The sequence below is a fragment of the Meles meles genome, chromosome 3 (genome assembly GCF_922984935.1).
Source record: "Meles meles chromosome 3, mMelMel3.1 paternal haplotype, whole genome shotgun sequence".
Classification (NCBI taxonomy): Eukaryota; Metazoa; Chordata; class Mammalia; order Carnivora; family Mustelidae; genus Meles; species Meles meles.
In genome coordinates this window covers 82,473,006-82,485,230 of record NC_060068.1, presented here as the reverse complement: position 1 = coordinate 82,485,230, position 12,225 = coordinate 82,473,006, and the positions used below count along the sequence as shown (strand labels likewise).

The window sequence follows — 12,225 nt, the reverse complement described above, 5'->3', positions numbered from 1 at the left end:
TCCCAAAACTAGAGCAGGAAGGAATAGAAAATTTGAACAGACCAATTACCCACAATGACATTGAATCAATCACCAAAAATCCAGGACTAGACAGCTTCACAGGTAAACTCCCAACAAATGCTGAGAAAGTTAATACATATTCTTCTCAAACTATTCCAAAAAAATACAAGAGGAAGAAAAACTTCCAATTTATTCTATAAAGCCAGTGCCACCCTGACCAAAACCAGTAAAGACACTACCAAAAAAGAGAACTACAGGCCATTACCTCTCATGAACATAAATTCAAAATCCTCAACAAAATACTAGCAAGCCAAATCCAACAGTACATTCAAAAAGTCATATACCACAATCAAGTCAGACATTTATTCCCAGGATGCACAGGTGACTCACTATCCACAAAGCAATCAACATGATACATCACATCAATAAGATAAACAATAAAAACTAAAATGCAGAAAAAGCATTTGACAAAGTACAGCACCCATTCATTATAAAAACCCTCAACAACGTAGGTCTAGGGGGAACATACCTCAAATAATAAAGGCCTTATATGAAAAACCCACAGCTAACATCTTGGTGGAAAAACTTGAGAGCTTTTCCCCTAAGGTCAGGAATGAGACAAGGGTGCCTACTATCACCCCTTTTATTGAACATAGTACTAGAACTCCTAGTCACAGGAATCAGACAACATAAAAAAACAAAATATATCCAAATTGGTATGGAAGAAGTAAAATTCTCATCATTTGCAGATGAGATGATACTATCTATATACAGAAAACCCTGAAGACTCTACCACAAAACTACTACAAACTGATAAATGAAATGAGAAAGTCGTAGGATACAAAATCAATGTTCAGAAATCTGTTGCATTCCTATATGCTAATAGTAAACCAGCAGAAATTAAGAAAACAATCCCATTCACAACTGCACCAAAACCAGTAAAATACCTTGGAATAAACTTAACTAAAGACATGAAAGACCTGTACTCTAAAAACAGTAAAACACCGATACAATTCAAGACAACACAAAGATATGGAAAGACATTCCATGCTTAAGAACAAATATTGTTAAAATGTCCAAACCGTCTAAAGCACTTTATATATTTAATGCAGTTCCTATCAAAATATCAACAGCATTTTTCACAGAACTAGAACAAATAAGCCTTATATTTGTATGGGACCACAAAAGACCTTAAACAGCCAAAGCAATCTTGATAAAGAAAAACAAAACTGGAGTTATCACACAATTCCAGATTTCTTTTTTCTTTTTTTAAGATTTTCTTTGACAGACAGAGATAGAGAGAGAGCGTGCATGAGCACAAGCAGGGGAGGGGCAGTAGGAAGAGGAGAGGGAGAAGCAGACTCCTTGCTGAGCAGGGAGCCTGATATGGGGCTTGATCTTGGGAATCAGGATCAAGACCTGAGCAGAAGGAAGATGCTTAACTGATTGAACCACCCAGGCACCCCCAGATTTCAAGTTTTATTATAATGCTACAGTAATTAAAAAAAATATATATGGTACTTGGCATAAAAATAGACACTTAGATCAATGGACTAGATCATGAAACCCAGAAAAAACCCACAATACATGGCCAATTAGTATTCCACAAGGAGAAATGAGTATCCAATAGGAAAAAGTCTCTTCAATGAATGGTGTTGGGAAAACTGGACAACCACACAGAAAGAAGGAAACTGGACCACTTTCTATCACCATACACAAAAATAATCTTACATGGAATAAAGACCTACATGTTAAGAACTGAAACCATAAAAATCCTAGAAGAGAACACAGGAGGTAATTTCTCTTACATCAGTTTTAGCAATATGCTTCTAGATATGTCTCCTGAAGAAAGGGAAATAAAAGCAGTAAGAAACTAGTGGGACTACACTGAAATAAAAAGTTTCTGTGCAGCAAAGGAAACAACAAAACTAAAAGACATCCTACTGAATGGCAGAAGATATTTGCAAATGATACACCTGATAAAGGGTTAATATCACTGCAGCATTAACAACTGCTAAGATATGGAAGCAATCTAAGAATCCATCTAAAAGAGAATGGATAAAGAAGAGGTGATACACACACACACACACACACACACACACCACTCAGCCACAAAGAATAATGAGATCTTGCCACATGAACAACATAGATGGAAGTAGAGGGTAGCAAGCTAAGTGAAATATAAAACAAACAAAAAGCAGAAGCAGACCCATAAATACAATGAGAATGGACAGTTGCCAGAGGGAAGAAAGATGGGGGGATGGGTATATGAGTAAAGGAGAGAGGGAGACTTCTAGTTATGAGATGAATAAGTGACAGCGATAAAAGGTACAGTATACGGAACACAGTTGATAGCACTGTAATAACACTGTTTGATATCAGATGGTAGCTACACTAGTGGTAAGCACAGTATAAGGTGTAGAGTGGTCAGAGAGAGAGTTGCAGAGACAAATCTTGAAAACATGTGGCTAAGTATTAAATAAGCCACAAAAAGATAATACTCTATGATCCCACTTACATGAGATATCAAAGGCATAGAAAAAGTGGAATGGTACTTTCCAAAAGTTAGGCAGCGATGAAAAATGGTGGTTATTACTAATGGGTTTAGTGTGTGTTATACAAGATTAAAAAGTGCTAAAGATCAGTTACCATCTGCATAAATGTACACAATACTACCCAAATGTGCACTTGGGAATGGTTAATATGGTAAATGTAATGTTATGTATTTTTTACCACAATTCAAAAAAAGGTAACTTGAACATTGCTTGTGTCACCTCACCTGGGCCCTTGCATCAGGGATACAAACTAGGGATGTGAGGGAAGAATTAAGAACATATTTGTAGGAGGACCATGATAATGTAGGAGTAGGAGACCTAACTTTTGTCTGGTCCCAGGAATTCAGCTAGATAACAAACCATTTTGAATACCTACAAACTCAACAGGAGATCGAAGAAAAGAATAGCACAATTCTATGAACAAAAAAGTGACCACATGTGGAGAAGTGAATCCGAGGCAATATTTGGGAAGACAGACCACAGGAGGGCAGGGGCTTCCATCATCCAGCTACTGGCAAGTAAGAGAGGAGCAGAGCACAAAATCAGAACTTTTAGGAGTCTGCTCCATGGAGGGACATTGCTCCAGTGGCTAAGCAGGGGGTGATAGTCTCACTGGGACAGTGTGGTCTCAGGCTCCTTGCGGTCACAGAAAGACCAGGGGTGCCTGAGTGTGGCAGAGCTCCCAGGTACCAGAGTGAGGAAGATGGCTACAAAGACAGGGCCAAGGAGTGGGATCACAGCTCAGGGCTGCCATAAACCGTGACCCGCAGCACAGTCAGACCACTATACTTTGAGCTGAGACACCACAACTGACAGATCTGGGGAGACCTTCCCCTGCTTCCTCCAACAGGAGGTGTGGTGTGGGAGTGCACCACAGGAATCTGCTGGGTTTGGAGACTCCAAGCAGGGTCATGCACCAGAGACAGAAATGCTCGGTTAAAGGACCAGTGAGCAGAGAGCACGGCCAGAGACCAGGGAGACCAGAATGATTGCTTTCCTCTGAGGGCCCACTGAGGAGTGGGCCCTGAGCTCTCAGCTCCTCTGAGGCCAGGCCAGAGACTGGGAGGCCACCATTTTCATTCTTGTTCTCCAAAACTGTATAGAAAGCGTTCACGGAACAAAAGCTACCAGAACAAACCCAAGCAGGTTACTTAACCTGGCCCCTGGCTAGGGCAGTGCAATTCTACCTCAGGCAAAGACATTTGAGACTCACTGCAGCAGGCCCCTTCCCCAGAAGATGAGCAAGAACATGCAGCCAAGACCAAGTTTACTAATCAATGAGAACTGCAAAACACCAGTGCTAGGGGAATACAGGACATAGAATTCATGGCTTTTTTCCCAAGATTCTTTAGTCTTTCAAAGTTAATTTTTTTTTAATTTTATTTTTCTATTTTTAAAAAATTTTTCCTCTTTCCTATTTTATCTTATCAACACCTTTTTAAAAATCTATTTTAATTTTCATTTTTACAGCCCTATTCTATTCCTTCATTGTATTTAACCTTATTTTTTGGACACATACGTTCTTCTTTAAAATTCTGGGACACAGTTTCTTCTAAGAGACCAAAATATACCCTAAATCTAGTGTTATAGCTTTGTTCTAATCTCCCGCCTGATCACATTCTCTCCCTTTTTTCATTCTTTTCTTCCCTTTTTTCAACCAGCTTATCAATTCCTTTTTAAAAACTTTTGATTTTCATCTTTACAATTATATTCCATCCCTTCACTGTATTTACCCTTATTTTTGTATATGTAATAAGTTTTTCATACTTTAAAATTCTGGGAGTTAGATTCTTGTAACAGAATAAAATACACCCAAAGTCAAGTGTGTGGCTTTGTTCTATTCACTAGCCTGATCATATATATATTTTTTTCTTCCTTTCTTTTCCTCCAGATTTCTTTAGTGTCTCTTCTGATTTGTTTAGTGTATATTTTCCTAGGGTGGTTGTTACCACTCCAGCGTTTTGTTCTCTCATTCATCTATTCTTCTCTGGACAAAATGACAAATCGAAAAAACTCACCTCAAAAAAAAAAAAAAAAAGAACAAGAGGCAGTAATGACTGCTAGGAACCTGATCAATACAGGTATTAGTAAGACATCAGAACTAGAGTTCAGAATGATGATTATAAAGTTACTAGCTGGGCTTGAAAAAAGCATAGAGGATACTAGAGAATCCTTTTCTGGAGAAATAAAAGAACTAAAATCTAACCAAGTTGAAATAAAAAAGCTATTAATGAGGTACAATAAAAAATGGAAGTTCTTACTGCTAGGATAAATGAGGCAGAAGAGAGAATTAGTGATACAAAAGACCAAATGATGGAGAATAAAGAAGCTGAGAAAAAGAGAGATAAAGAACCACTGGATCAGGAAGGGAGAATTTGAGAGGTAAGTGATACCATAAGACAAAACAATATTAGAGTAATTGGGATCCCAGAAGAAGAAAGAGGTGGGGGAAGAAAGTATATTGGAGCAAATTATAGCAGAGAACTTCCCTAATTGGGGGAAGGAAACAAATCGAGGAAGCACAGAGAATCCCTCCATCAAAAATCAATAAAAATAGGTCAACATCCCTTCATCTAATAGTAAAACTTACAAGTCTCAGAGACAAAGTGAAAATCCTGAAAGCAGCTCAGGACAGTCTGTAACCTACTATGGTAGAAATATTAGATTGGCAGCAGACCTATTCACAGAGACCTGGCAGGTCAGGAAGGTCTGCCACAATATATTCAGAGCACTAAACAAGAAAAATATGCAGCCAAAAATACTATATCCAGCTAGCCTGTCACTGAAAATAGGAAGGGGAAAAAAAAAAAGCTTCCAGGAGAAACAAAAACTTAAAGAATTTGTAAACACCAAACTAGCCATACAGGAAATATTGAAAGGGGTCCTCTAAGCAAAGAGAGAGCCTAAAAGTAACATGGAACAGAGACAATATACAGTAATAGTCACCTCACAGGCAATACAATGGCACGAAATTCATATCTTTCAATAGGTGCCCTGAATGTAAATGGGCTAAATTCCCCAATCAAAAGACACAGGGTATCAGAATAGATAAAAAACAAGACCCATCAATATACTGTCTGCAAGAGACCCATTTTAGACCCAAAGATACCTCCAGATTTAAAGTGAGAGGGTGGAAAACAATTTACCATGCTAATGGACATCAAAAGAAACCTGGGGTGGCAATCTTTATAACAGATAAATTAGATTTCAAACCAAAGACTATAATAACAGATGAGTAAGGACACTATAACATACTTGAAGGGTCTATACAACAAGAAGATATAACAATTTTAAATATATATGCCCCTGACACGGGAGCAGCCAATTATATGAACCAATTAATAACAAAATCAAAGAAACACATCAAGAATAATAGAATAATAGTAGTGGATTTTAACCTCCTCACAGAAATGGACAGATCATCTAAGCTAAAGATTAACAAGGAAATAAAGGCTTTAAATGACACACAGAACAAATGGACATCACAGATAGATTCAGAACATTCCATCCCAAAACAGAATACACATTCTTCTCTGGTGCACATGGAACATTCTCCAGAATAGATCACATCCTTGGTCACAAATTAGATCGAAAAGATTGGGATCATTCCCTGCATATTTTCAGACCACAATGCTTTGAAACTAGAACTCAACCACAAGAGGAAAGTTGGAAAGTACTCAAATATATGGAGGCTAAAGAGCATCCTACTAAAGCATGAATGGGTCAACCAGGAAATTAAAGAAGAATTTAAAAAATTCATGGAAGCAAATAAAAATGAAAACACAACTGTTCAAAACCTTTGGGATGCAGCAAAGGTGGTCCTAAGAGGAAAGTATATAGCAATACAAAACTTTCTCAAGAAAGAAGAAAGGTCTCAAATATACAACCTAACTCTACACCCAAAGAAGTTGAAGAAAGAACAGCAAATAAACCCTAAACCCAGCAGAAGAGAAATGATAAAAATTAGAGCAGAAATCAATGAAACAGCAACCCAAAGAACAGCAGAACAGCTCAATGAAACTAGGAGCTGGTTCTTTGAAAGAATTAATAAGATTGATAAACCCTTGGCCAGACTTATCGAAAAGAAAAGAGAAAGGACCCAAATTAATAAAATCACAAATGAAAGAGGAGAGATCACAACCAACACCAAAGAAACACAAACAATGATAGGAACATATTATGACCAACTACACATCATCAAATTAGACAATCTGGAAGAAATGGATTACATTCCTAGAGACATATAAACTACCACAACTGAACCAGAAAAAACAGAAAACCTAAACAGACCCATAACCAGTAAGGAAATAGAAGCAGTAATAGAAAATCTCCCACAAACAAGAGTCCAGGGCCAGATGGCTTTTCAGGGGATTCTACCAAACATTAAACGAAGAATTAATACCTAATTTCCTGAAACTCTTCCAAAAAATAGAAGTGTAAAGAAAACTTCCAAACTCATTTTATGGGGCCGGCACTACCCTGATCCTAAAACCAGAAGAAGACCCCACCAAAAAGGAGAATTATCCCAATAATATCAGATGATATCTGATATGATAATATCAGACCAATATCCCTGATGAACATGGATGCAAAAATTATCACCAAAATACTAGTCAATAGGATCCAACAGCACATTAAAAGGATGATTCGCCATGACCAAGTGGGATTTATTCCTGGGCTGCAAGGTTGGTTCAACATCCACAAATCAATCAATGTGATACAATACATTAATAGAAGAGAACAAGAACCATATGACACTCTCAACAGATGCTGAAAAAGCATTTGACAAAGTACAGCATCCCGTCTTGATCAAAACTCTTCACAGTGTAGGGATAGAGGGTACGTACCTCAATATCATAAAAGCCATCTATGAAAAACCCACAGCGAGTATCATTCTCAATGGGGAAAAACTGAAAGCTTTTCTGCTAAGGTCAGGAACATGGCAGGGATGTCCATGATCACCACTACTATTCAACATAGTACTAGAAGCCCTAGCCTCAGCAATCAGACAACAAAAGGAAATTAAAGGCATCCAAATCAGCAAAGAAGTCAAACTATCACTCTTCGCAGACGATATGATACTATATGTGGAAAACCCAAAAGACTCCACTCCAAAACTGCTAGAACTTGTACAAGAATTCAGGATATAAAATCAATGCACAGAAATCAGTTGCATTTCTCTACACCAACAAGACAGAAGAAAGAGAAATTAAGGAGTCGATCCCATTGACAACTGCACCCAAAACCATAAGATACCTAGGAATAAATCTAACCAAAGAGGCAAAGAATTTGTACTCAGAAAACTATAGAATACTCATGAAAGAAATTGAGGAAGACACAAAGAAATGGAAAAACATTCCATGCTCATGGATTGGAAGAACAAATACTGCAAAAATGTCTACACTACCTAGAGCAATCTACACACTTAATGCAATCCCTATCAAAATACCATCACCTTTTTTCAAAGAAATGGAACAAAGAATCTTAAAATTTATATGGAAACAGAAAAGTCCCCCAATAGCCAGAGAAATGTTGAAAAAGAAAACCATAGCTGGTGGCATCTCAATTCCAGACTTCAAGCTCTATTACAAAGCTGTCATCATCAAGACAGTATTGTACTGGCACAAAAACAGACACATAGGGCGCCTGGGTGGCTCAGTGGGTTAAGCCGCTGCCTTCAGCTCAGGTCATGATCTCAGGGTCCTGGGATCGAGTCCCACATCGGGCTCTCTGCTCAGCAGAGAGCCTGCTTCCCTTCCTCTCTCTCTGCCTGCCTCTCTTGTGATTTCTCTCTGTCAAATAAATAAATAAAATCTTTAAAAAAAAAAACAAAAACCAAAAAACAGACACATAGATCAATGGAATAGAATAGAGAGCCCAGAAATGGGCCCTCAACTCTATGGTCAACTAATCTTTGACAAAGCAGGGAAGACTGTCCAATGGAAAAAAGACAAGTCTCTTCAACAAATGGTGTTGGGAAAATTAACCACATGCAGAAGAATGAAACTGGACCATTTCCTGACACCGCACACAAAATCAGACTCAAAATGGATGAAAGACTTCAATGTGAGACAGGAATCCATCAAAATCGACTCAAAATGGATGAAAGACTTCAATGTGAGACAGGAATCCATCAAAATCCTTAAGGAGAACACAGGTAGCAACCTCTTGGACCTCAGCCGCAGTAACTTCTTTCTAGAAACATCGCCAAAGGCGAGTGAGGCAGGGCAAAAATGAACTACTGGGACTTCATCAAGATCAAAAGCTTTTGCACAGCAAAGGTAACAGTCAACAAAACCCAAAGACAACTGACAGAATGGGAGAAGATATTTGCAAATGACATAACAGATAAAGGGCTAGTATCCAAAATCTATAAGGAACTTATCAAACTCAACACCCAAGGAACAAATAATCCAATCAAGAAATGGGCAGAAGACATGAACAGACATTTCAGCAAAGAAGACATCCAAATGGCAAACAGACACATGAAAAAGTGCTCCACATCACTCAGCATAAGGGAAATACAATTCTAAACCGCAGTGAAATAACACCTTATACCAGTCAGAATGGCTAAAAGTAACAAGTCAAAAAATGACAGGCGTTGGTGAGGATGCAGAGATAGGAGAACCGTCCTACACTGTTGGTGGGAATGCAAGCCAGTGCAGCCATTCTGGAAAACAGTATGAAGGTTCCTCAAAAAGTTGAAAACAGAACTACCCTATGACCCACCAATTGCAGTACTGGGTATTTACCCCAAGGATACAAATGTGATCCAAAGGGCACATGCATCCCAATGCTTATCGCATCAATGTCCACAACAGTCAAATTATGGAAAGAGCCTAGATGTCCATCAACAGATAAATGGATAAAGAAGATGTGGTGTATATATACACAATGGAACACTATGCAGCCATCAAAAAACCAAAATCTTGCCATTTGCAAGGACATGGATGAATTAGAGGCAATTATGCTAAGCGAAATAAATCAATCAGAGAAAGGCAATTATCATATGATCTCACTGATACGAGGAATTTGAGGAACAAGACAGAGGATGATAGGGGAAGGGAGGAAAAAATGAAACAAGATGAAACCAGAGAGGGAGACAAATCATAAGAGACTCTTAATCTCAAGAAACAAACTGAGGATTGCTGGAGGGGAGAGGGGTGGGAAGGATGGGGTAACTAATGATGGACACTGGGGAGGGTATGTGCTGTGGTAAGCATTGTGTAAGACTGATGAATCACACACCTGTATCCCTGAGACAAATAATACATTACATGTTAACTTTAAAAAAAAAAAGGAACATATTTGTGTCACAACAGAGGAAGCCTAATAATCTTCCATGTGTTGGGGTTATAGCCCATTTACACAGCAATAGTTCTATCAGAAACACATGTGTTCAAACATTTTGGAAACTGTCATCATGAATATTCTAATCCTGGGTGTTCTTTTCCTCTATAAATACTATTATGTCTCAACCAGTGTGAAGGGTCTAGAGAAATGGTTGTCAATGTAACGCATTTCCAAAATTTCTGTGGAGCTTCTGAAAGTTACTCATTTCCACTTCTGGTAATAGGGACCTCTTGACCTTGAAATCTCAAATTTCAAAACAAACTATTTCACCAGAGATAAAGGCACTTCATAATGATTAAAAGTGGATTCATCAGAGAAACACAACAATCATAAATGTGAGATAAATGTAGACTTTTAAAATACATGATACAAAAACACGACACCCAGGCCATATATATACTTTCCAAATCTTAATTTCCAGAGTAGAGCTATGGCACTGTCAATTAAAAACCAAACCAAAAAACTACATGGGGATTCAAATGTGCACAACTGGTCAAGACATTTTTTGACATATTATTTATGTCAATTTGACAGTTTTTGACATATTATAATTTAAAAATCAAAACTTAGGTAAATAGTACAACTATTGTGACTGGGATTAACAAAATCCTTCCTTCTTCCGCCTGAAAATTTTACCTTTGGTTAACCTTCTTGTTCTTTTCTTCTAGAAGCCAGAGAACACAAGTATGTCAACTATGTTGCTAGGCAACATGTATTATAGAAAAAACAATTTGTAATTTGTAAGCTACACCTGAACTGAGAAGAGCTATGGAACTGTAAATACCTGATGAGATAAACAGCTTTAGGCCCCCCTGAGTGGGCTATGGCATGTCTTTTATGGTAAACCTGGAAAACGGCCCATGGAGCTATAACAAGAGGTATACATTCCTAAGGGACATGAGGATTGTAAGTCAGGGTGGCTCCTGTGAATCTTGTTAAAGGAAACTATCACTTTTGGGTACCCAAAGAAGGTAGCTCCCAGATGCTAGGTGGATTGCTTTAAGAAATGCAGAAACAAACACCTATTACCATTGTGCTGGGAAGATTTGGTTCCTGTTCTAACAGCCTTCTGAGTAGAGCAGGGTGAATTGTGGCCCAAGATAGTCCTGTGAATCTAAATGTTTACTTGAACCTAAGAAGACTCTTAAGTGGGTGTTCCAACTACCTTATCTTTGTGTTGTGGTTTAGATATCAGTGCTTCCATGCCATACACAATATCTCTAGGTTGACTTCTTAATCAAAATATTTTCCAATGATGCTTTTTGCTAATGAGGGTTGGGGAGAGGAGGAATCCATTCTAACCTCCCAGTGATCTTGTGTATCCAGAATAGTACAATATTCTTTCTGTGGTGGTAGTTTTGCCTGCATCAATATGAGCCATAATTCCAATATTACGGATTCTGTTTAAAAAGTAGGAAAAAAAAAGCACATATTATAAGATAGACATTAATAAAAGTGTAGAACTAAAACATGTATGCTACACAAATTTCAAAGCCGATATTTCAGTAATTTTTATAATGGTAGAAAAACTAGAAAAAGAGAAAACATATTCCTACCACATTATTCTGACAAAATAGCTACCAAAAGAGCAAACTACAATCTTATGAATCTTTTACTTATTTGTATGTGCTGTTGCTACATTAAAAACATTTAGTATTAAATTCAGGAAAAAAATAGCATTTAGATACATACCCACACCTCTTTAATGATACATAACAACATCTACTTATACTTAGCTAGGGCAGAAAGCTAAATTAACAATGCTAAATTAAGTCCATGACAGAACCTCTTGGCTTTTTACAGCAGCTTACGGAAAAGAATGTATCAGTGATAGTACTTACTTAGCTATGGGAGGACTGATGACGGAATGAAGCGATTTGATATCATTTCCAACTAAACCTAATGGAAAGAGAGTTACAATTTAAAAGTTTAAGAAATTTCCCTTCAATTTGCAAATCAAGAAAGTTAAAGCAATTTTAAGCAAATATTGTAATTTTAATGAAAGTAAAATTCAAGCTAAATAGAACTCTGATTTACTTAAAAATTATTTTCCTGCAATCTGTAGAGAAAAGGCAACAGATGATGTAAGTTGGTTTTTTTTTTTTTTTTAAGACTTTACTAATTTGTTTGACAGAGAGAGCACAAGTAAGCAGAGAAGCAGGCAGAGGGAGAAGGAGGCTCCCCACTGAGAGCCCAGTGTAGGACTTGATCCCAGGAACCCCCTCATGTCATGACCTCAGCTGAAGGCAGACGCTCAACCAACTGAACCACCCAGGCACCCCTAAGATAAAGTTTTGAAACATCAACTTCTAGATCA

At 37.7% G+C, this 12,225-nt stretch overlaps 1 protein-coding gene across 13 annotated transcripts in view; it reads right to left on the bottom strand.

Moving 5' to 3' along the window:
• The window catches only part of GFM2 (GTP dependent ribosome recycling factor mitochondrial 2), a 77,311-nt gene that overhangs the window by 55,128 nt on the left and 9,958 nt on the right, over positions 1-12,225 (bottom strand). For 12 of the 13 annotated variants that reach the window (XM_045999674.1, XM_045999672.1, XM_045999677.1 and 9 more), the window contains 2 exons: positions 11,750-11,807; positions 11,211-11,308 (listed from right to left, as the gene is read on the bottom strand). In XM_045999674.1, coding sequence (XP_045855630.1) covers positions 11,211-11,308; positions 11,750-11,807 — 156 coding nt within the window. The other variant, XM_045999678.1, reaches the window with a different exon arrangement.